Genomic DNA, 25,207 nt, shown 5'->3' with positions numbered 1-25,207 from the left:
ATCTCAATAGCACAACTTGAGAAGACTTAAGCAGATAGTACAAACACTTTTTGTTTTACTGACTTCTTTTTGACATTTGTTAAACTTCAATGATAGCTCTTCTATATTTATATTTTATATTTATATATTATATCCATTAATACTTTGTTTTATATTCACTAATTAAAGCAAATACTGAGTTACTATCAGGGAACTAGGCATGATATTATGAAATGAAAACCTCTGCTCCCATGAAGATTATAGTACAGTGGAAGAAAAAAACACTAAACATGACAACAATTTACAAACATAACTGCTGATTTAGCTATCATTCATTAAAAGTTAGAGTGAAAAGTAGACAAGATTCTTTCCTAGGGAAGGCACCATGTTGAGACGAAAAATTGGTAGAGCAGCCTGGGCAAAGACTCAGAGCAGGATGTTACCCCTCTGGTGAGAACTTCCAATAGAAGTGGCCATGCTAGATCTATAGGAAGAGAGCCCAGATACAGCACAACTGTCCAGTGTACTTTTGAAAAGGCCTAGGTTTTCATGTGCCATTTCACAGAATCATAAACAAACAAATAAACAAAAATCTTCTGGAGCACAGAGCACTCAAGGACCTTCCCGAGATTTCCCAAGAAAGGAGCACATCGAGAAGCGAAGACACCAAGATCCATGGAGATGGGAAAACATCGCCTAGTGATCCTATCTAATCTGCCATATCCACTCATTCCTGCATTCAGGGAGTATTACTGGATTAAAGATGCATACTCAGAACACATTATCTGGGTCCTGTGTATTCATGAGTAAGGAGCAGAGCAAGAAAACATTTGGGGACACTGAAGGAGCAATCAATAATCTTGATGAAAGATGCTGGACTTGTGGAGTAAGGTAGTTGAAAAGATGTGAAGGCACTTGAGATAGGAACACAAATGTGAAAATTGCTAATGATTCAGTAATAGTGTTAGCATTTGCTTAATGAGCAAACATCCTAATGCACTTGAAAATCATTAGTGAAATAGCTGTGGGTCCTCCGAGCTGCAGCTGGCAAATACAAGGATTTTGGTAGGGGCCACTGTTAGAAAAGAAAGAGGGAGAAGGCAATGAGGTACCCCATAGTGTTGCAGGTCTGGTTTGCAGTGCAGCAAGAAGCAAGGAAAAGTGAGTGACTGTGAGCTCCATGCAGTGGAGCCATTGAATGGTCCTTGTGTCACAGCTGGCCCTCACAGTGGCCCTGTATTCCTGGAATTTGTCTGTTCAGTGTTCCTGCCACAGTCAGTATGATGAAGTGCTAAATTTAAGAACAGAAGCTGAAGCTCTTGATGTATCACACGGCTTTAGCGTTCTTGCATTCTCACGGCTCCCGTGCCTTTAAATACGTACATTCTGCCTATTCAATCTACATATCATTCCGGAGATGTTCCTGCAATGGACATAGGGTCTCCCGTAAGTTACTGTAGCTGAGGGGATCACAAAGACTTCGTGGTAGTGAATTAGATTCAGCTCATTCTTTCTCATATTGTCTCTCCAAGGTTTCTATATGGCTATAGATATTTCTACAGATTTTTTCCCTTTATGAACCTTCTCACTGTCAGAAAAGAAATTCACAAAATTCCCCTTCATATGAAAAAAAAAGGGGGTATTTCTTAACTTTCTGTTCCCTGACATTCCTGGATCTTTTTAGTCATTTTTTTTTTTGGCAAGTTATTTTTTTCTGACCTCAACAAGCAATCTCAGATTTCCCGTTTTTTCTTTCAATCTCTACATGGCTTCTGAGTGCATCTCAAAAGATGGCATCCTTTCCTCCTGTCCTAGCAGTGAAGAAAGAGGCCACTTAACTTCTCAAGATCCCAACCTCCTGTCCTAGCAGTGAAGAAAGAGGCCACTTAACTTCTCAAGATCCCAACTTCCTCATCTTGAGACTGGCCAAACAACACTTGAAAGAGTAATGGAGAGGGTTAAGTAGGTTGTGTGTGTAAAATTAGTAATGGAATTTAATAAATATTATTGCATTTCTATGAAAACCATATTGTTATGTCATTATCTTCTTTCACATCAATGCCAATAAGTCAACCATGTCTTGGTTAATGGGCTTTTGAAGCTAAATTGGCTCATTTTAAGGTGAAGAAACATGGTTTTGCTTTATCAAAGTGGTAAATTTGTTTAGAAGATAGTCTTACAATATTTTCCTTTTAGTGTGTTTCTAAGTCTGAGTCAGCTAATAAATCACACCCAAACTCAAAACAAATAATAATTTCATAGTCAAACATGTTCATTCTTTCCTGAAAATGTTCTCAGTAATGCAATAATGTCTCACACTTATCTAGTGTAAACAGGAGGGGATATGTATTTAACTTGGTTCTTTCCTCTATGCTTGCATATTGCTTGTTTTGGAATTTAAAAAGTCACTCTCTTTCTTGAATGCTGGTAATCACCACAAGCTGATTGCTGTTTGAGTTTATCTGAAGTTGTTCTTGTTCTGCTTTTAGTGAGCATTGCGTCTCTCAGCCTGGGGCCTCCTTCCTTGAAACCAGTCCTTCCTCATTCAATTGCCTCCTTTTCTGTTTCTCTCGGGCAGCCTTTCTTCTTTCTTTTATATTTGGTGAGCTTTTGCTTAATATTATTTTTTCTTTATTTTTGAAACTTTCATACCTGAATACAATATGAAATTCAAAAGTATCCATGATCATTTTCCCCTGAGATTCCCCCAACTGCCTCTCCAAATGGGCGGGCCTTCCCAACTTGATGCTTTTTGTTTCTGCTTTTGTTTTATACCTTGTGGTGTAGGCGTAATTAAGGAGGTCTGAGTTTCTGTAAGCAGTCCTCAGCACTGAAAGAGCAGAGAACTACAGCAGCTTTCTTACTGTAAGTGTTCCCCAAATAAGCATTAGTTATCTTTATTCTGGGTTCTTATGGACTTTCTTAATTACGCCTCATTTTGGAGTAGAATTTGGAGTGCCCTTACCTGTATATTCCATCCACTGGAATGTGGAAAACCTACTAGTGTCCGTGCATAAAAAGCATAAAAAGCAAAGTATAGTTCTTCATCCTCAGAAGCTTTTCTTATATGATGGCATTTTTCACTGCTGCAAGAGAAGGATAACAAACACAATTAATGAGAAAGCAATGATGAAGGCACTGACCGACCTCAGTCTGCTTTTTGTTCTTACCAGTGCGGTAAGTAAATCCTTTTAGTGTTTTCCTAAATTATTTCCCAGGTTCATTCCATTCTAAGTCTTTTCTTGGAGTCAGAAATGATTCTGCACTGGTACATTTGATTCTTTGGGCTACCTGTGTTGGGTCCAGGGGTCCAGGGGTGCCGTGCAAAGATGGGGACAGACCACCAAAGTCTAATAAACCAGGAGCAAACTTTATTCCAGAAACCAGAAACCAGAATCTAGGAATAAAAAATAAAATAAAATAAAATAATAAAATAAAATAAAATAAAAAATCTCCATGGGGCACGAAAAGCTTATCAGCTAGCTGAGACCACAGCCAAAGATTTTTTTTGTTTTGTTTTGTTAGGCTGTGGCAAGAGGCCAGTTTCTGAATCCATCTTTTTTATAGTAAAGGGCGCCAAATATTAGGTCTGAACAAAGGAATTTTTACAATCTCGAGGTAAAACTCAGATACAGATTGTCTTACTTTACAATCTCTGTTAACAGAGTTCTTTCGTTAAACTAGTGTTTGTACTTAATCTGTTGTCTTTTTTGATACTTTCACTTAGTGTTTACTGAAGCCTTGTGCCCTTTCTTTCATGTTACCAGTTTCCCATAGCAGAGACAATGCCTAAACCACAGGTCATGTACCTCTGTCCCCTAAAGGTTAACTCAGCTCATATCTGTAGGCTAGCTCTCAGTTTGCAGAGAGATGCTTTGGCCTTGTAAATAGAGCTATGAGTTGTAACCCACTGTTAACAGTTAATCCTCAAGCTGCTGAGAAAGATGCTAACAGTCTGTTCTCATTCTCCGCGGCTCACAACTTTATATTTCTTCATTTCTGTATTCCTGTTTCTGTAATCTGCATTTTTATTTTCTTATTCTTGGACTCTTCAACTGGTGCAAAGTATCACTCATTAACTTATGCAATAGAATCTTCAATTCTAGAAAAGACAGAGATATAGGCTTGGGCATGGCTGTTCATATTGTCAGACCTTTCTCCTTGGCTATAGCTGATTGCCTTCTCCCTCTGTTTCCAATTATTTTCTATTTGAGTGATGTCTGTGTCCTGAACCCCTAGTGATACCTGCAAAATTGCTCTAAGACCCACTCTATTCAATCCATGTTATCTTGATTACCTTTGAAAAATTCCATCTCCAGATCTCCAGATAACAGTCACAGTCTCAGAGACTAGAATTTAAAGTTTCAATATCTTAACTGGAGAGAGGTAGAACAATTTACCCATTATTGGGGAAAAAATGAAAGGAAATTGATTAATATTATAAAGAGAATACTTGTTATCTCAAAAACAAGACAAACAATAGCAACAAAATCCTCATGGTTTTAAAAATACCACTTTCCCCGGGATCTTTGGATAAGTCGGCTTTCATACCAAAATCTCAGATCTCAGAAATAACTCTACTAAAGCAATAGGTAAGTATATATATATATATATATATATATATATATATATACCCTACACTTAAAATTTGCATTAGTTAAATTTTATAAAACACTTTACTCACATAAGTAAATCCTTTTAGTGTTTTCCTAAATTATATTTATATGTTATATACAATTTAAATAGTTACTATTATGATTATTAATACTGATAGGTTTGGGTTTACCCTTTTTTATTAAGTAATTTATCATATAAAAGAATAGGCTTTTATTCTGGCATTTTCACACATTTTTGTTTTATATCTTTCCCTCTTTCCTTCTCGGGCTCCCTTTCTCCCTCCCCATGACCCCAGCTCCTCTTCTATGTTTATGTCACTTACGTACTATTATTCTCCATTTATATATTTTCCCTCTTCTCTGTTAAAACCTCTTTTTCCACTTTCATGATTGTTTTTCTAGTTTAATGACCCATACACAAACTCACTTATTTTTAAAGGAATTGATTCTTGTTAGAGGAACTCTGTGCAGTGCAGTTTTCTCTGGAAGTGTGGAGTGACTGTCCACCTATGCTTTTCTTATTTACCTTAAAAAGCAAATTAAAACTACTTTGAGACTTCGTTTTACCATCGTCAAAGAAGCCATGATCAACAAAATGAATGACAGCATATGCTGGCAAGAATGTGAAAAAGGGAACACTGATTTATTGTTGGTAGGAGTGACGACTTGTACAGACATTATGAAAATTAGTGTGGTGATTTTTTGGGAAGTTGCGAATAGACCTACTGCAAGATGCTACTATACTACTTTTGTTCATATATATACCCACTCTACATCTTACTCCAGAGATACTTGATCATCCATGTTCAAGGCTGCTCTATTCATAATAGCAAGAAATTTGAAATAGCTTAGATATCCTTCAACTGGTGAGTGGATGATGAAAACATGGTTCATTGATGCAATAGAGTATTGCCTAGTGTTTAAGAAAAATGATGATATGAAAATTTCAGGTATATGGATGAAGTTAGAAACAATCATCTGGAATGAGGTAACCTAGACCCAAGAATATGCAGACATTTAAATGTGCACAAAAATTACGTGGTAGTAACTTCTGAATGCACTGTTTCTTTGAGATAACACAACCTCTTTTTTAACGTATCTAAGCCACCACTCCCATCCTTTTTTCTGGCTTCTTTCCCGTAGTTTAACCCAGTCAGTCTTTCCCCAAATAAAAAAAGGAACACAGAACTATCTAAAGAAATAAAAAACCAAGTGGCCAGGTACCAGTGCCTAGAACCCTTGCTTCATCTACCTCCTGATCGAGAGGTACTCTGAGATTAGTTGTGGAAGAGGCTGACCCATGCCTCAGCTAGTCACAATCTAAATCCAGACAATGGAGATAACTACACAGGAGGGAGCAGAAGGCATGCCTTGCAAGGACCTGTTCTCAACTCTCCACCAACACAAACTTTAATTTAAACCTTTATTTATCATCTTATGAATTTTACCTCCCAACAACATACACTGCAGTCCTAACCCTTGGTACCTGTGAATGTGTCCTTACATGGAAACGGTATTTTGAGACACTGTTAAGTTGAAGTCATATCTGAGTAGGGATGTTCTTCTCCTACATTCTTATAAATGGAGAACCAGACATGCTGTGTATTCAGTTAGTTGTTGGAATGAAGCAGCTAAAAGCCAGAGCCTAAGGTTGCTGGCCAGTATCAGAATCTAGACAAGGCAAGGAAAGATGCAGAAACTGTCAGAGAAAGTCTGGTCCTGCAGACACTTGGGATTAGGGCTTCTGGTCTCCGTAGCAGAGATAATACATACAATAAATTTCTTTTGTTTTAAGTTTGAGTTAAGAGTTCCTGACCCATGGCAGCAGTCAGGGAGATGGAGCACAGACATTCCTCAACCCCCTTTACTTCCTGTCCATCCTGCAGGGGCTACTCTCCCCGGCTACTGCCTCCCTCTTCCTATCCCATCCCAGCTTGCACCCAGGAAACGCCTCCCCTCTTTCTCCCTTCTTTGGGGCCATAAGATCCCCCAGAGCAGCCCTTTTGGGTGCTGGGACTGAGTGGTGAGCGCAATCGGACAGGAGTTCTTTTGTTTCAATAGCCTGCCTGCAGCAAGGTAGGCCTTTTGTCTGCGAAGTCCCTGGCCACCTAGCGTCTCTGATCCTGTACCAGAAGATCCATCATTTTGGAGGAAGAGATGGGCAAGCGCCAATGCAAGAATCCCTCCAACAATCTGAAAAACATCATGAAAACACCAGAACCCAGCGAACTTACAACAGGAGGACTTGAACACCCTAATCAAGAAGACGTAGAAAAATTGACTTTATGAAAGTGATACATTCCCTTAAACAGGAGGTGAAAAACTCCCTTAAAGAGATGGATGAGAAGAATAACAAAAAGTTTGAAGAAATGAGTAAATCTGTAAATAATATCCTAGGAAACCAAGAAAAAATAATCAAACAGATAATGGAAACAGTTCAAGACTTGAAAACTGAAATGGAGGCAAGGAAGAAAACACAAACTGAGGGCCGGCTGGATATGGAAAATCTAGGTAAACAAACAGAGACTACAGAAACAAGCATAACCAACAGAATACAAGAGATAGAAGAAAGAATCTCAGATTCTGAAGACAGCATAGAGAAACGTACTGATCAAAGAAAGTTTGAGTTAATATGTCACAGAAACCCCAAGAAATGAATGATACTGTGTAACACTGTGCCCTAAGGAGTTATCTTTTGCTTGTGTTTGTGAAGTCTTCCCAGTTATCAATAAACCGGGTCACTCACACCAAAGCAAATCCTCACTCCACCTTGCTGTTTGATTTAAGAGCATTTAGACAATAATAATACTAATAACAATGTCAGGGCTGGAGGAATGACTCAGAGATTATTAGCACTGCCTGCTCTTCTAAAGGACCCATGTTCAAATACAAAAGGGAATATGTGAAGCTCATGTGGTAATAATGGGTAATAATTAAAGAAAAGTAAATATATACTTACTTTTTTCTCACTTCATTTATTGAGTGTTCCACCTTTATAACTTTACTATATGAATAATACTTATCAACAAATAAAAAACCATGTATCATTTTCTAAAAATATACCCTTTATTCTCTTCTAGTCATGTACTTCCGCATAAAGATAAAAGCAGTTGGCAGTGTATATGTGGCAGATTGGCTTTTTTCCCTGTAGAGTATTTTTGTCATATCTCTCAAGGGTCAGAGGCAAGAACAGTAAGATTATATATTTTGGCATAAGCAGTATCAGAGATAAAAGATAGTTTTGTGTTAAGCTATATGGTAAGACTTATAGTAAAGAACATTTGCAGTATCTGTCACTAGACACATGTTTTCACTTAAGTCCCCCAAATAAATTGTCATTTTATTACTTCTTTTATATTTGAGGTTATAATATAATTAAATAATTTCTCCCATTTTTTCCCTCCCTCCAAACCTTTCCATATGCCTCTCCATTCTCTTTTTCGAATCCATGGTCTTTTTCACTAATTGATGTTATATATCTGAATATATATATATACATTATATATGTGTGTGTGTGTATACATATATATATTTCTAAATGCAAAAGTACAACCTGCTGAGTCTGTATAATGTCACTTATCTGTATGTTTTCAGAACTGACAATTTGATATTGGATAACTAATTAGTATGTTCTTTGCTGGGGAAGGCTATTCTCCCACTCTGCATTCCTTAGTGGCCTGTAGTTCTTTGTATAGAGTTGAGGCCCCATGGTCTTTTCTCAATTGACATTATTACATGACTGTTGCACCTGTGACAGAGATCATAGCCCAGAAATGATCGGTGGGATTGTATAGGAAATTTCCTCGTGGAACATAGAGGTCCTTTAAATATAGTGCTCTTTCAGTAGAGAAAGTAGCAAGAAATATGAAGACCCATAAAAATATGCAAACTAGTCATGGTTTGATATTGGGTCATTGCTGATCCTGTAGGGGTTGCTTCTGTAACTAATTCCTGGGGATGTGGGACAACTCACCTTACCTCATTCACCTGCTCTATTGTGCACTTATTATTAGCTACTGTTCTCTCCACCTGTTCTAGTCACCGTGACAGGGCCAGGTAGCAGGCACCTAGGAGAGCTCCTCTCTCCCAGAGCATAATAACATGGTGCAAGTCAGCCACTCCTAATATACCTTTAAATTTTGTTATTTTGCTTGTATGTGTGGTATGTGTATGTGCTGGCATGTGTATTTGCACCTGTGTGGAGGACAGATAATGCAATCAGGTAGGTTTCCCTGTTGTTCTAGAGCTTGTCTACTGAGGCAGTGTCTCCCACATAAACCCAGACTTTTTCTTTTTTCTTTTTTAATTTTTTTTTCATGGTTTATTTTTTTTATATTTAAAAATTTCCATCTCCTTCCCTCCTCCTACCCCCTCCCTCCCCTCCTCCTCCCCCTTCCCTCCCCTCCTTCTCCCCCTTCCCTCCCCTCCCCTCCACCCATACCTCCCCTCCCTCCTTCTCAAGGCTAAGGAGCCATCAGAAACCCAGACTTTTTCAACTTAACTAGTGGTTACAAGGGGGCCACCATGCCAGCTGGGCATCTACATGGCTGCAGAGGATATGAGTGCAGATGACCATGCCTGTGAGGCAAGTGTTTCACTCTTGAGTCAACTTCTTGATCTCTACAGCTTCACACACTGCCTTGTGAGCTCATTCAAACAGAAACCCCAATTGACCTCGTAAGAAACACGACTGACCTCAGAAGCCCCTCCCTAATTTTTGGGATAGTATACTCCCTTCTCTTCTATATAAGAGCATAATCATCTGTTTAGTGATCATCTTTGCTGGATCCACCAGCCAAACTATGTCTGAATAATGCTAAAACCCATATTTCTAAAGCGAGTATGTGAAGATCTAGGTGAAGAACAGACCATTCATTCAGGTTTCTCTGGAGCACAAGCAAAGCATACAAGCATTGGTATCTAAGGAGCGTTCTTAGGGTTTTGCTTCTCTGGACCTCTGTTCTGAATAATAGTGCAACTCCATGATTGCAGAAGAGCTATAGAATAGTCTTGAGGGCAAGATGTTGATTTCAATTCTTTGTGTCTTCTCATGGCCTCACCTCATCAGTACTAGTTGTAACATTTGAAAGGGGGAAATATCTTGTAGATAAGAGAAGACTCAAGTAAAGGGCTGGTGACCTTGAAGACACAAGCACAGAGAGATAACAAGAGTGCAGGTATTTTGGAAGTAGAATGTCCAAAGAATAAAGACTGTGTGCTGTGCCATCATGGTTTGCTTGAACAGTGGTGGGAGCTTCCTGTTTAAGGTTATGGCTTTATGATCTGCTTAATTTAGATCAGCAGAAGTAGTGGGCAGTGATTCACCCTATCATATCACACTGGCAATAGCATGTTGTCTGAAACTATGACCCTTCTCACCCACCACAGATCCCAGCTACTGCAAGTGTGTTTACTGGTGGGAGAGAGAGAATGACCTTTTGATAGCCCATATCCCTAAAGAGGAGAATCTGGCTGTCCATCCTGTCACCAGAATGTTCCATAACTCACAGAAATAGCCACAGGGTTCCAGTGATGATGTACTGTGTATAGGTGGCAGAGGTAGAGGGAATAGAAAAAGAAAAGCCCTGTACTCCGTTTTTGTTTGTTTGTTTGTTTCTTCTCATTTCAGGTATTTTCTTTTCTGATGGTGCAAAAACATTGTGGGATTTTGTGGTGAAAGGAAGACTGAAGATGCTGGAGGTTAAATTATATTCATTAGTGAAGATGGTAAATAAGAAAAATATCTCACACGGTGTGAAGGCTGAGACTATGGGACATATGAAGAGTACAGACGAGGCCCTAACTGATCATTCTACATAAAGCCTCTATCACCTTTCTGATAAAGCCTGTATCACATACAGATTAGTCCCTTTGTACCTGCCTGAGAAGCACAGGTGTCATGAAAGACAACTATGAATTAGAATCACTGCCTGGGTAACAAAATATGGCTGAAGTTGAAAGGACAGATGTTCCTCTTAAGAGGTATGGGCTGTCAGAGGTTTTCCTGCCCCTCTTGCAGTGCCTTGGATCCAAGGTAGCGGGGAAGGGCCAAAGGTTGACAATGAGCCTGAGACAATTTTGTAGAACTCCTGAGAAAGTTCTAGCTACTTTTGCCCTGGTTCTCTACTTAGGGGAGCTTGAGGTTTTCCTACCATTTTCTTCTTTATGTCTTCATTTTTTTTTCCTTCTGCATTCCAACATCATGAAGCTATCTTTGAAGAAACTTGTGAGTTTGATAATGTTTCTTATGGACCCTTTCTTCATTGCTTCAACAGAAACAGATAGCACATGTGTGGTTGAAGATTACTGGTTGTATCTATTCTGATAACATGACATTGGCCTTCAACTATGTGTGATTTGCATAAGCAACAACAACAACATCAAAAATCTTATATTAGAACACAGATGCCATGGCTCCAGACATCACTTCCTCATATAAATAGCATAAAACAGGTCTTAAACAATGTTAAACCTATTTTTCTCTCTTCATTGTTTTCTTTTAAAAAAATTTAAATATTTATGTATTCATGTATGTATTGTACTTATACCACTTCCTCCTTTATTACCCCCTCAAATTCATGGCCTACATTCTTTTAATTATTATTGCTACACACATATGTATATATATATATATATATATATGTTAATATAAAATACAACATGCTGAGTCCATTTATTGTTGCTTGTATGTGTGGGTATTTAGGATTAACCACTTGGCCTTGAATAAACAATTTGGAGGTTCTTCCTTTTTGAAGAAATCATTAATTGTCTGTAATTCTTCATCTATGGGTGGGGCCTGTGAGTTTCCTCTTTCTATATTGCCATATCAGTTGGTGTTGTCATTGTTTAGGAAATCATACTGTTGAAATTTCATAGGTGTAGCTTCCTGTCATGGGTAGAAGACACAATCTCCCAATAGATATCCTAGTCCTCTGACTCCTACAAGCATTTGGCCTCCTCTTTTGTAGCCTTAGGTGAAGGAGTAGTATAGATATATCAATTGGGGCTGGTTTTTAACTGGCATCTATTAAGGGCTCATGGTGATTAATTTCATAAAAATATCTTCATGCAAATATATTGCACACTTTAACAGTATCTCCAATATTAGTGGGAAGAATGAATTAAAACTCTGGTCTTCATTTAAGAAGCAAACTTTCTCAAGAGTGAAACAGATTTTTGTGTGTGTGTGGTCTTATTTGAACGACCTACTAGTCTGTGTTTCTTCACCTTACACAGAGGTAGATAGGAAGCAGAATATTTGCTCAAGAAAGATGTGAGTTCCATTACTGAATTAAATACAAGATTTTATTCTCCTAGGCAGGGTATATTGCAATCCTGAAATGGAATCAGGATTCTGTTATCACTAGGAAGGAAACTGGCCACTAAGTTGGCAGCCTACTAGTAACCTGGTCTACAAAATTTAACTTCTGCCTTTACTGTTGCTGATCTCTGGCTTCCATCTTTACCCTGTGTATTTTCTTTTTCAGAAGTACTGTCTGACAAGTATGCATTTTATTTATAGACACTTTAGGCCCCAGTTACCTGTTAAAACAATGTTTGTTGCTGTATGGTCAAGACTGGAATAGAGGAAGAGGCACAAAAATAAGAGAAGAAGCCAACCTGGACTCAGAGTTGGACTTGTCCACTCATTAATTAGTTCATGTTCAGGAGAAAGTAGAAGGGTGAATGTAATGTACAGGAACACATATATGGCCAAAGTGAGGTGAGCAAACATAAAAAACAGAAAAGTAGAAGAATTTCTTTTTTCTTTTAATTGAAATCTCTTGAGTCAGTGTAAGACACACCCATGCAGGTAAGTTCCTGGAATGTTGGGAGTTGTAGTTCTTGAAAAATAATAGCCAAACCACATGGGAACATGTGGTGACTATATAAGTTTGTTCTTAAATAGCTCTACAACATGATCCTGACCTCAGGTAGTGGTCCTTCCCAAAGTCCATCTTGGTCAGTAGTTAATTAAAGTTTGCTTCATATCACCATAGAACCTTCATCTGGTGATGGATGGAGATAGAGACAGAGCCCCAAATTGGAGCACTGGACTGAGCTCCCAAGGTCCAAATGAGGAGCAGAAGGAGGGAGAACATAAGCAAGGAAGTCAGGACCGCGAGGGGTGCATCCACCCCCTAAGGTGGTGGGGCTGATCTAATGGGAGCTCACCAAGGCCAGCTGGACTGGGACTGAAAAAACATGGGATAAAACCGGACTCCCTGAACATGGTAGACAATGAGGGCTGCTGAGAAGCCAAGGACAATGGCACTGGGTTTTGATCCTACTGCATGTACTGACTATGGAGGGGCCTAGCCTGTTTTGATGCTCACCTTCCTAGACCTGCATGGAGGGGAGAGGACCATGTACTTCCCACAGGGCAGGGAAACCTTTAGAATGTGGAGCCCTGCTCAGGGAAGCATGCCACTGAGGGCAGACTCTGAGAGTTTATCACTGGGCAATGCAGCAAATAGAAATTCAGCATCTCACAGTATTGGAGGCTGATTCATTTAGGCCAAGGTGGAGAAGGACTCATGGTCTTTTAAGACATTTCTCCTTGACTTGTAGTTGGCCACATTATCCTTCTGTCTTACATATAGCTTCTCTTTAGGTGACATCTGTGCCCTAAACTCATATAACCTTGTCCACTTCCAGTTTGTTCCTTTGGCTTCTTGTGTGATAAAGTGACCAGCCATCTTCCTGCTCTGGTTACCTGCTGCCAAGCCTCCCTCACCATTATGGACTTCCCCTCTGGAACCATAAGCCGAAAGAGTCTTTCTTATACAAATTGTTTCTAGTCATGGTATTTTGTCACAGCAACAAAAGTAATCAATACAGGAGGGATGTCCCTGCACATTAAATACAACACTAACTTTCATGGAACAAGAACAGCACCAGCAATCAAGTTAATGCTGATCTCAACACTGAAGAAGGAAGTCTATTTTTTAGTCCCAGGAGTAAGCATTATGCAAGCACAGGAAAAAAAGGCAGCTAAACCAAGAGTCTACACGACTTGACTCTCTTCATAATACACAAATATTAAGCAGTATATTTTGTCAGTGTGTTCAAAATGAAAGAATATAATTGACTGTAAACTCATTATTATTTCTGAACTTTGGGTATGATTTATTAACTCAGACTTTAGGTTAATGTAACAATTTGAGATTTCATTTTTGAAACAAGCCACCACATTGACAAAGCAAAAAAAAAAATTCTTCACATTTACACTGAACCAATCTAATCTCAGTAACCAGTTAACTGATGCCAAGCTTATTGACATCTATTTGGAAGAGGATGATAATATAATGGTTTTTCAAAGATATATTGAAAATTAACTGGATGTCTTTCTGTATGTTGTAAATATGAGTTGCTCTCATTGGTTGACAAAAAAAAGCTGCTTTGGCCTATAGCAAAGGAGGATAGAGCTAGATAGGAAATCCAAGTAGAGAAAGAGGTGAAGAAAGATGGAGACTGGGAGATGCCAGCCAGATGCCAAGGAAGCAAGAAGTGTAGAAAATGAAGTAATGCCATGGCCCCATGGCAATGCATAGATGAATAGTAATGGGTTCATTTAAGAAGTAAAAGCTAGGTAGAAATAAGTCTGATACATCAGCCAAATATATATAATTAATATTAAGCCTCTGAGTGGTTATTTGGGAGCTGGTAGGAAGGAGAGAAATGTCAAGTTATAACTAACCTTTATTAAATGCTATATATAGAAGCTATCACTGTAATTTTACACACATAGCCCACTAAATTCTCACCATTGCCCTGGGAGTGTTGTTTGCCTGTTCTCAAGATGAGGAAACTGGTTTCCTGAGAAGATAAGTAGCCTCTTATTCACAGCTATGGCAGAGGAAATTACAACATCTTCTGAGATGAACTTAGAAGTTAGATAGAGATTGAAAGATAAGGCAGAAAATTAAATGTTGTTTACTGACCTAAATCAAACTTTTCAGTAAGAAACAACTAACTAGCCTAAGAATTTCAAGGAATAAAACCTTAGGAAAATACCTTATTTTTTATATAAATAATTTTGTAAATTTGCTTCTTTAGCAATGAGAAGATTCATAAGAGGAAAAAAGGTGTAGAAATGTCACATGGAAACCTGGGAGAGACAATATGAAAAACAAAGAGCTAAATCTACTGTTACAGTACTACAATGTCTTTACTAGATGACCCCCACACCCACTTCAGCCTCAACAAGTTACTGGAGACCCTACAGTTACTGCAGGGGATTCTCTGGGCTGATCTGTAGTCTGAATAGCTAAAATGTGTGTATTTAAAGACATAGACATGGTGGCCTTGAGATTATAAGAACTCTAGCTAAAGCAATGTGATAAATCAAGCACTCCAGGTTCCATCCTTAAATTTATCTCTTTAACTAACAGACTGATCATGACAGAGACACTGAGCAGAAAAATTCCAGGGAGATGGGACATGGCACAAGTATCCTTCAATGACTCTTCTGCAAGATGGCTCATGTATCTCTTGTTCTCTTCTCGGATACAGGCCAGTCTTGCACAATATGTTATAGCTTACCCAGCCTTCTCTGCCTTTGTCTATTTCCTTTCTTCAGATTTGCCTTCTAATTAAATCTTTGTGATTAACCCCATCTCTCACCTGCAGCTCAGAGGATCTGCACCTGTTTTACTAAAGATTTTCAAATGTGTCTGTAAACTTGTATAATTAGCATACCATGTTAACATTACTGAATTCTTAAGCAGTTTTCATAGATTTACATTTTTACATAAAGTATTGGTACTTGTTTAAGCCAGCCTGCTATGTGCTCTACTGTCTAGTGCCTTTCATAAAGGCGATTGGTCACTCCCAGCCTGTCCACAGATACATTCATGCTCCTGTCAGTTCAGTGTGACTCCCATCTTGAAGATTTCCCTTGAAGGATTACTTCCTGCTCTGGGTTTTGAACCAGGTTATTCTGGTGATCCTCAAGTCTCAATACTATCTCTTGCACAAGGGAGACTCCCACTTTTCAACTTACTTTCTAACAGATGACAAATCCATACTTATTGCTGTAAACTGCTATGACATATTTCATGTTGTCTTCTTTCTCTGTGCTGTTATCTCCATGGGAGCAGAGGCTTGGGTTGTGGAATGGTCTAATAATGTCTGGTTACCTAATAGTGACTCAGTAAACACTTGTTTTGATAAATGAACATATAAAGGGATACATATTATAAGGGATATAAAAAATTAAATTATCCTGGAAGTGAAAAAGATGTTAAAAATGAGTCTGGAGCACTGGGCTGAGCTCCCAAGGTCCAAATGAGGAGCAGAAGGAGGGAGAACATGAACAAGGAAGTCAGGACCGCAAGGGGTGTGCCCATCCATGGAGTTGGTGGGGCTGATCTACTGGGAGCTCACCAAGGATAGCTAAACTGGGACTGATATAGCATGTGATCAAACCGGACTCTCTGAATGTGGCTGGAAATGTTACTTCTCCCCCAAGAGCAAAGATTTGGAGGAAGGACTTGGCAAAAAACAAAAACAAAAACATCATAGAGATAGAAACAATAAGAACTGTCAAAGAGATTGCTATATTGTTCATGAACCAGTAATAAAGAAGTGATTCAGTAATAAACTACCTTTTTAGAATAAAACACAAAAGAAAGGATAACATGTATCTCTGTACTATTTCTGAGAAAATGGAAAGATAATAGGATAATGGAAATTAGAGACTGGGAGATGAGCTCAATAGGTAAAGTACTTGCAGCTCAAACATAAGCCTTGAGTTCAATAACCAAGGCTCATGAAAAACTCAGTTGTGGTGGTGACTTCTTCTATTGCCAGTGTTTGGGAGGCAGACACAGCCAGGTCCTTGGAGCTTGCTGGCCTGCTGCCCTAACTAAAATGGCTCACATCAAGCCATTTTAAGAGAATATGTTTCAAAAACAAGGAGAAAAGAACCTGAGAACTATCCCAGAAGTTGACCTTCCACACATACAGAACTCTCATCTGTCCTCAAGCATGTACCCACATAGCACACACACACACAAACACACACACACACACACACACACAGTAACTGTGGTTCTTTGAATGAGAACACATTATGTTTAAAAGACAAATTAACTTTCTTCAGTTTTAAATTCCTAGCTTTATAGCCAAATTTCAAAAACTTTTAATTGTTAGACAGACTTTCTTACTTGGTTCCCAGCATTGCTTTTATGTTTATTTTGTCCCAGGGTCTCTCTGGGCCCAAATGGCATGCTTGGAACTTGACCTGAACTAAAAATTAAATAACAGTCTTTCCCCAAACCAGGGTTGTTGCCATCCTTCAGTATTTCTTTATCTTGTACCACAAATTGTCCAGACCTCCAATCCTGGTACTATACTTCCAGACCACACTTCACAAAGAGTTCAGGCTCCATTCCAATATATAGTGACATCCCCCCGAAATGAACTGGGTACTTGCCAGTTGTATAAATACTATTTTCCTAGCAAAAGAAAATCTACACAAATGGGAGCTGCCATGAGTAGAGTACTCAGAAATTATGGAGACCTCTGTATCAAACGTGATGTCAACCGGAAATGCTGAGGTCGCATCCCAGATGTCGCAACTGGCATCAGTCAGCTTCAGTCAGAACCAGTGGTTTAAATTGTTCCTTAATTCTACAAATGAACTTTTAAACTCCAGAGAGGAAGTGCAGCAGGGAACAGCAGAAGTCTTCAGAGCAGAAGTAGCTCCTCAGTGTTGATCTATGGCTCAACACCCATTTGTGCAAGTGTTAGCAGATAATGCCCATTCTGACTGGTAACAGAGCTATAAAGTCTCATGTCCTGTTTGAAGGTCTTTACCAGGGCTTGGCATGGAAAAGTTATAATAATAACTGTAAATAATAATAATAATAGTGGAAATTGATTACAAAGGAATGGGCTAGTGAACATACATATGAGGACTAACCTTTGAGGAAGATATCTACAAAACATTGAGTATTTCTCACCAGATATCTGGATTTGAAAATTGTTTTTTTAAGGGGAATATATTCTGCAAAACTGAGTGTCGAGATCTCCATTATTCTGTGGTCTCAGCCTGGCATCTAGAAAAGGAAATAATTTTGTTATTATATTTTATGTAACTATGAAGTATAAAAATTTTGCTATATAACCTATATTACTTTGCTCTTTTGTGACCAGAGGCTCACTGAACTAGAAAATGTATCTAAACTGTAGCAAAGAAAATGTTTCATCCCATCCTTTAGATTTCATTTAATTCCAGAAAAATTAGATGGCTTCCTGCAAAGGATTATACAGTGGGACAGAGAGACGTGGCCTCCACTCCTAAGTCAAGGTCTGCAGACAGTGCTCACTTTTGACCTTAGGTAAACCACAATCATCCCCTCAGTCTCCAGCTGGCTGTCTTTTGAGTAACAAAGTCAAGATCGTTCCAAGGGCCTTGCAAGCTCTAAAACTTGACAGTAATCTCAGCCTGATATACGATATATAGAAAGACCTAGACTGCTCTATGAAGAAGTTAATGCGTTATTATAGTGGGAATTTTTAAGACTATAAGCCAGTAGAAATGTGTCCAGGGATGACTAGACTTCTAAGGTTCAGAAAAGAACAAGAACTCTATTGGGAATTTTACTAGAGGTCATTTATGCTACTTTCTGCCAACAAACTGAACTACATTATGCCCACATCTTGAAATTTTTAGTTACTCTGAATTTAAAAGCTATGTATTAAGTTGTTTAATAATGAAAAATACAACCTGACATAACATTAAGGCTATAGTATGGTTATTATTCACTGTTCTTACTGATCAAAAGAAATAACACATAACATAAGTGTTATAATAGCTGGTGCAATGGCTGGATGGATAAAGGAGACTGTCTCCAAGCATGACTGTCTGTTTTGGATTCATGGGATCCAGAATGTAGAAGGGAAAACTGACCCTCGAAAGTTGTCCTCTGACTTCCACATGTAAGCCTTGGTATGGGCATTTATACTCATATAACACATAAACACACACAGGCATGTAACACACACAGGCACGCATAAATGTACTGAAATATTAAAATATATTATAAGATTTCTATTTTATTTATTATAGACTAAAATATATAACATGTAAAGGGTATCCTCATCCAGAACCTCTCAAATTGTAGTTACTTTGATTTTATGGCCAGTATCAAAAAAGAATTCCAAACTCAGTTACATGTCTTACAAGAATCAGTATTCAACTAAGGGCACCTAATATGCTAAATTGTCTGTGTGTGTGTGTGTGTGTGTGTGTGTGTGTGTGTGTGAGCGCGCGCGCGTGCGCGCGCACGCGCGCGTGTGTAATAGTTTAAAAAGAGGAGGTCATGAATTTGAGAGTGAGTTGTAGGGAGATGAACACGGAGGAAGAGTTAGAAGGTAAGAGATGGGGATAGAAACGTTGTAAATATAATACCCTAACATAAAATCCTAAGGAAAAGACATGAACAACAACAACAAAACCAAAACTTTGAGTTAAAATTAAATTTTCTTTTTGGAAGTTGTTTTTTCCTGGCATCTTTTGACATCAGAGGAATTGTACAGAGCTGTATTGTTTACACAGCTATATTAGTTAACTTTTATGCTAGTGACTAAATAAATGAGATGTTTACTTGGCTTACAGTTTGTGATGGGGACGATATAGTTGCAGGGCCATGAGGAAGCTTCCACACTATATCCATAAGCTGTAAAGAATCCGAATGAGAAAAGTGTTGTTTGGCCCTTTTATTCTGTTCAAAAATCCAGCTCATGAAATGGCTCCACCATTTCAAGAATGGATTTTCCCACTTCAATTAATTTAATTTAATAAGAAAAATCTCCCTCCATAATATTTGTGTTGATTTTAAGTCTGAATCCTGCCCTCAGTGTGTCTCTGGGACTATCACACTAGACCTTCTTGTTCTTACTTCTTTCATGCCTGCAAAACCAGTACCACATGGACCACACTGCCATTTGGCTACCAAATGTGGCTGGAGGTTGGCCCACCTGGACCACAGTTGCATCAGCTTCTGTGTGCTGACTATGAGGAAACATTTCCTTAGGATGTTGCCTTTTAACAGGGAACCCCTTCAGTGGCACTCACAGTATAGGGGCTCTCCTTTCATACTAATTTGCCTTTTTACAAGATGGAGCCTTCAGAGGGTGAGATCTTGCCCTTTGGGAACTTTTCCTATTGTCTCAGTGAAGAGTTTGGGTTTCTTGAACACTTAGAGATACTTTCCAACCTGCCTTCACTGTAATTTTGTTTTATTTATTTATTCTTTAAGATAATTTTTAATCAAATCTTTGGGAATTTCACATTATGCACCTAAGCCCCACTCATTTTCCAGTCCCTCAGTATCTGCCCTTCACTCTTATAGCATCCCCCTCTCAAATGAAAGTTTAAAAAATAAAAAATAAAAATACTAAAAGAAAGAAAAAAGCAAAAAACAAAACAAAAAGCAGAAACAAAACAAAAAGCTCCCATCAGCAAAATTACTTCACTTCTCTGTCTTTTCCACCATCCCTTCACCTCTTCATTTGCTTAGTGGCATTGGGAGCTGTAGGGTGTCACACAGATGATTCTTTTGTTCAAACAGCTTTGCTTACAATGCTCATTGTGTAACGAGTTGAAGAACTCTGGCTTCCAGTACACCATCAATACTGGTCCATCACTGAAACTCCTCCCACATACTCTGCTATTGCCCCGAGTCAAGGAGACCCTGTGGCTATGGTTCCACAGAAACAGTTATGTGCTCCAGCAGGTCATACACATACAGGGTGAATGTTGGGAGATGTCAACTGAATGCCCTGGATGTGGGCTGTGGTGATAGCGGAGTCGGTCAGTGAGGGCCAGTGGGATCACACCTCTCAGGTGAGAGACAGAGCCAGCTCTCCCATGCTTATGGTGAGGGACTAGGCCAGCTTTCTCAAGTGTGGAGGGTCAGTTCTCTTATGGGGGTGGTGCCAGCACTCCCAGAGCCAGTGAGGGATAGGGTCAGCTCAACACTCATGGTTTACATGAGTCTCTGTGGTAACGTGGGCAACAGAAACAGACCTCAGCTGCTGCAGGAGCATGGACCCAGACATGTCTTTTGGCAGCAGCCTGGGCCTATATGTCACCATGGCCCCAGGTAGCAAACAGACCAGCCACAATAGCCCATTCCCACGACAGGCATCTCTTCAGGTCCACCTCTCTGGGCAGCACATATCCCATTCTGCCTCTCCCTCTCCCACTTCCCTACCATATATTCACTCACTATAATGGCATCTGACCACCCGTGGCCCAGTGGTTTCAGGCAGGCCCATGGTTGTCTTGTACCCACCCAGGCCAAGTGGTACCAGGTGTCCTTGAAATGCCAGGGCCTTGTCTGTAATTTTTAAACCATTCACACTTTGCATGTTTTTAGTATCTTTTGGCTTTATAATTTGCTCTCACACTGCAGAACTGGAGATTAGTAAGCAGTAGCCATACCACCCTCAGAATGGAATCTTAATTTTGAATTTCCACTGCTAAACAAGTTAGTCCACTACTTTTCAATTCAACCATACTAAAGTTCTTAGGGCACAGGCAAATGCAGCCATGCTCTTTCTTGAAGTCTAACACTGATTGCCTCCAGCCCAGTTCCCAGTGTAGTACTTTCTCCCCTCTGTAACATGAGAGAGGCTATTAATGTTTACGTTTCCCTTGAAATCCTTGTTTTTGAGCTCCCTCAAAAATAGCCCAGTAATGCTCTATGCACAGCAATATGGAAGTTTTCTAGCCGCAAGTTCCAATCTGTTTCACATTCCTTCTGCAAACTAGTTCCAAAGGCTTACAAAACACATGGTCAAGTTTACTCAGCTACAAACCAGGACCCAGTGTTCTGTATTAGTCACTTTTCTCAAAGACAACTCAAGGAAGAAAAGGTTTATTTCGGCTTTAAAAAAGGTGGGGTCCGTTATGGCAACTAATATTTTAAGGCAAGAATATAAAGCACCTGGTCTGATTGCATCTGCAGACAGAGGACAGGAAAGGTGGGTCCTGGTGCTCAGTTATATTTCTCCTTTTTGTTCATTCTGACACCAGAGCCCACAGAATAGGGCCATTCACATAGACCGTATGTCCTTTTACTCCAACTAACCTAATATAACCATGTTCCTCACAAATATGTACAAAGGTTTCTTTCTATGCTGCTTCTAAATCCCACCAAGTTGAGACTGTTGATCATTACACCAGATATATGTGGTATAAAGGAGAAGTAATATGATCCAGAGCTTCATAGAAAGATAAGTTTCCAAAGTGAGAAGGAAGGCAAAACCTCCAAAGACAATAGGGCTTTTCTCAGTCTTTCATTTTTGCTCAGTCCAGACTTAGAAACTGCTACTTGTTACTTGTGACTATGAGAAGGCCCTATCATCAAAAGATAAACCGAGAACGGCAGAAAGAAATCCAAAAAGATCAGTCTAATGATAGCTTCATTGAGACTCTGACAGGACTCTGGTAAAGCCAATACACCATGCCTTTCCTTCTGTATTTCTATGTGAGGGAAAGTGAGATTATTTATTAATTTTACATAAATGGGATTAGCTTTCAAAAATAAAAGGTGTCCACATAAGTGTTAGGTGACACCTTCACTCAGAAGACCATAAAGCACCTACTTCCTGGTGAAAGATCAAGCAGGAGAACTCTACTATGGGATAGACAACTGAAGGTGTAGGTGTTGTCCTTATCAGGTGACCAAGAAGGGAGTGGAGTGAACAAACAAGCAGAATGACTCCCCTTGGCAGGGAACTAGCTAAGGCAGCTGTTGCTTATCAAGAACACACAAAAGTTTATTGTGGTGTTGTGTTACACCCCACTAACAAAATATGGAGGCACTTTGATGTGTGTATACACACACCACACACACACACACACACACACACACACACACACATATTACAGGTGTCCAGGTCTTCAGTTCCACAGGACTATAGCATCTTTCCCAGTCAAAACCTCTCCTGAACTTTCTGGTGAGTGAATCTGCTCTTTGGGAACCCTCCCTGCTACTCCAAAGGCTTTAAGAACCACAGTATGGATTTTGATGTTCCTCCCCAATTACTCCCTTGGCATTAGATATAGTCGTCTCACTTGATTCATGGCTGCACCAGAGCTCAGAGATTCACCTTCTTTCCCTTTTTCTTCCAGCTCCAGAAGGCTGACTTTCTACAAGCATGAAGTCTACAATATGGTTCCTTCTTATCTTTATCTCCCTTCTCCATCTGACAATCCCAGTGAACACTCAGGCCTCCAAAGACTCTTCGGTGAATAAAAAGATTCAGGAAGCTCTCAATGGTGGAGGTCACCATTGGGGTAAGAAAAAATTTGAGCTTAATCCTTACTTATGCCACATAAACATGTGCTTCATCTCTATCCGAATCCAAGACCGCAGCCTCTGATTAGTCCACTGTAGCCCCACTTTCTGTTCAAGGATTCCTTTATCATCCTACTTCTTCCTGAGCTCTTGATCAAAATATTGATGGGGAATAAGGAGTGTAGTAGCTGTAATGTATGGATACACTGTGAATCAAAGATATTTCACAGACTCGGGTTTGTTCATTTGACTTTTACAGCCAATTTATGAGCTAAGAGTAACTATTAGTTATACTTCATAAACTAAGAAATGTAATGTGGGATCTGGAGAGATGACAAGGTATTAGGAGGACCCTGGTTGATTCCTAGAATCCACCCACAAGGTGACTCACAAACATTTGTAACTCTTGCCCCAGAGGGTCTGACCGAAGCATGCATTTGATGCACTAACATACATGTGGGCAAAACACCCATTCACATAAAAAGGGTTTTAAAAAAGAAATTAAACGTTAAATGTTAGTGAGTAACATGACTATGGGAGGTGGAGGGGTGGGAAACAACTCTAAGACTAAAGAAGCCTTTCAAGAAAGATGTGAGCAAGCAAGAACACAAGCAATGCCCTTTATTCCTTACTACTCAGAGCATCCTCTTTTCCAGAGCCTAAGAAGCTTTCCTGCATGAGTGTCACTACATCAGGCAGTTGGTCGTCCTGTCCTGCTGGTGAGTAACTCCACAAGAAGGATTTTTGAACAAAATGTCCTATGTTCTTCTCCATCAATCTTCTAATATCGAATTATGTTGTATGAAGATTGGCGGGCTGCATCTGACACCCAGCTAGCTTAACCCTCTAAATAACCACACAGAAATGTATTAATTAAACCTTGCCTGGCCCATTAGTTCTAGCCTCCTATTGGCTAACTCTCACATCTTGATTCAACCCATTTCTAATAATCTATATTACCACTTGACTGTGAATTACCGGGATGAGTCTAGCCAGTGTCCATCTGCAGCAGGAGAAGCATGGCGTCTGCCACAATTCCCTTATTCCCAGGATTCTGTTCTGTCTACTCCGCCCACCTAAGGGCTGCTCTATCAAAAGGCCAAGGCAGTTTTCTTTATTCAACCAATGAAAGCAAAACATAGAAAGAAGACCTTCCAAACCAGAATTATTAAATTACATTTGTACTACCATGGTGGTGAGCCAAAGTTTCCAGTCCCATCCCTTACTGATTTTAAATTCCTTTGAAGACACTACTGAGAGAACTTAAGTTTCTGTTCTTCCTTTCATTTCTTTCTGTTGTACTCTCAGACGCCAGCCCTTGGTATCATCCTTTGATTATGGATATGACCCTCATTTCTTTCCCAATCTATTCCCTTGCATTGCTAGGCAGGGAGCCAACACAGAGGAGAATTTGTTATCAATTTAACAACCTTGAAACTGCAAGTCATTTTGTTTAAGTGATTTTTTTTTTTGCTTAAGAACTTTAAGTGATATTTTTCCTGAAGATACTTTCCAAAACTGAATTAGTTTTATGTAAGCCTAGATTCATCCATGAGCTTTCTAAGGAGAAAATTTGGGGACTTAACATCTCTTTACAATACAAGGACACTGATATCTGTGTCTCATATGACCATGCAGGGATGGCTGTCACTGGTTGTGCATGTGGCAAAGGTTGTGGATCATGGGATATCCAGAATGGAATTACTTGCCACTGTCAGTGCACAGGAATGGACTGGACCAATGCCCGCTGCTGCCAACTGGTTTGAGAATGAGGAGGCTGAGAACCCAACTATGAATTGAGGACCATGATGAAACAAACCATGGTCTCCACCAGAAAAACCTGGTTCATTGTGCCCATAACAAAGTTATATTACCCAATGATTCTTTCTGGGTAATATAAACACATCTGTACCTGTGCGTATTTATGTTTAATGCTACTACTTCTAGCCTGGGTACCTGTTGCCAGAAAATATTTTTGGTAATTCAGTGATTTCACCTCAATATAGCATGTAGGATGGTAGTGAAGAAAGATATGGAAGGAATAGGAAAATGAACTTATCCTCTGGTTCTCCTACTAACTCATGTTTTAACAAAAAAAAAAAACAAAACAAATAAATTGTTGGCCTGAAAAAAACCAAAATGCCATGCTTTTATGGAGCTCCTAAAATGGAACAGTAAATTCCAAGCCATGTTCAGGAAGACTCTGCAAGGTGCAGGCAGAAAGGGAAATCTAAACCAATTTCTAACTTCTCAGTATGTTTGTGCACCCTTTCCAGCTTAATGCCTGAGTTGACT

At 39.3% G+C, this 25,207-nt stretch overlaps 1 protein-coding gene across 1 annotated transcript; it reads left to right on the top strand.

The window, feature by feature from the left end:
- The first annotated feature begins 22,772 nt into the window (after positions 1-22,772).
- On the top strand, positions 22,773-24,678 carry LOC119825741 (resistin-like beta). Its single transcript, XM_038346824.1, has 3 exons — positions 22,773-22,899; positions 23,569-23,631; positions 24,551-24,678. The coding sequence occupies exons 1-3, from the start codon at positions 22,773-22,775 to the stop codon at positions 24,676-24,678; spliced, it is 318 nt and encodes a 105-aa protein (XP_038202752.1).
- The last annotated feature ends 529 nt before the right edge of the window (positions 24,679-25,207 follow it).

This window comes from Arvicola amphibius, chromosome 10 (genome assembly GCF_903992535.2).
Source record: "Arvicola amphibius chromosome 10, mArvAmp1.2, whole genome shotgun sequence".
NCBI lineage: Eukaryota > Metazoa > Chordata > Mammalia > Rodentia > Cricetidae > Arvicola > Arvicola amphibius.
This window is presented reverse-complemented; position numbering and strand designations above follow the sequence as displayed.

Excerpts from the sequence above, each read along its gene's own strand:
- LOC119825741 (XM_038346824.1), top strand. The coding sequence starts at position 22,773 with ATGAAGTCTACAATATGGTTCCTTCTTATCTTTATCTCCCTTCTCCAT. Across the intron at positions 22,900-23,568 it reads GGAAGCTCTCAATGGTGGAG|AGCCTAAGAAGCTTTCCTGC; the intron begins GTCACCATTGGG and ends CCTCTTTTCCAG. Across the intron at positions 23,632-24,550 it reads TTGGTCGTCCTGTCCTGCTG|GGATGGCTGTCACTGGTTGT; the intron begins GTGAGTAACTCC and ends ATGACCATGCAG.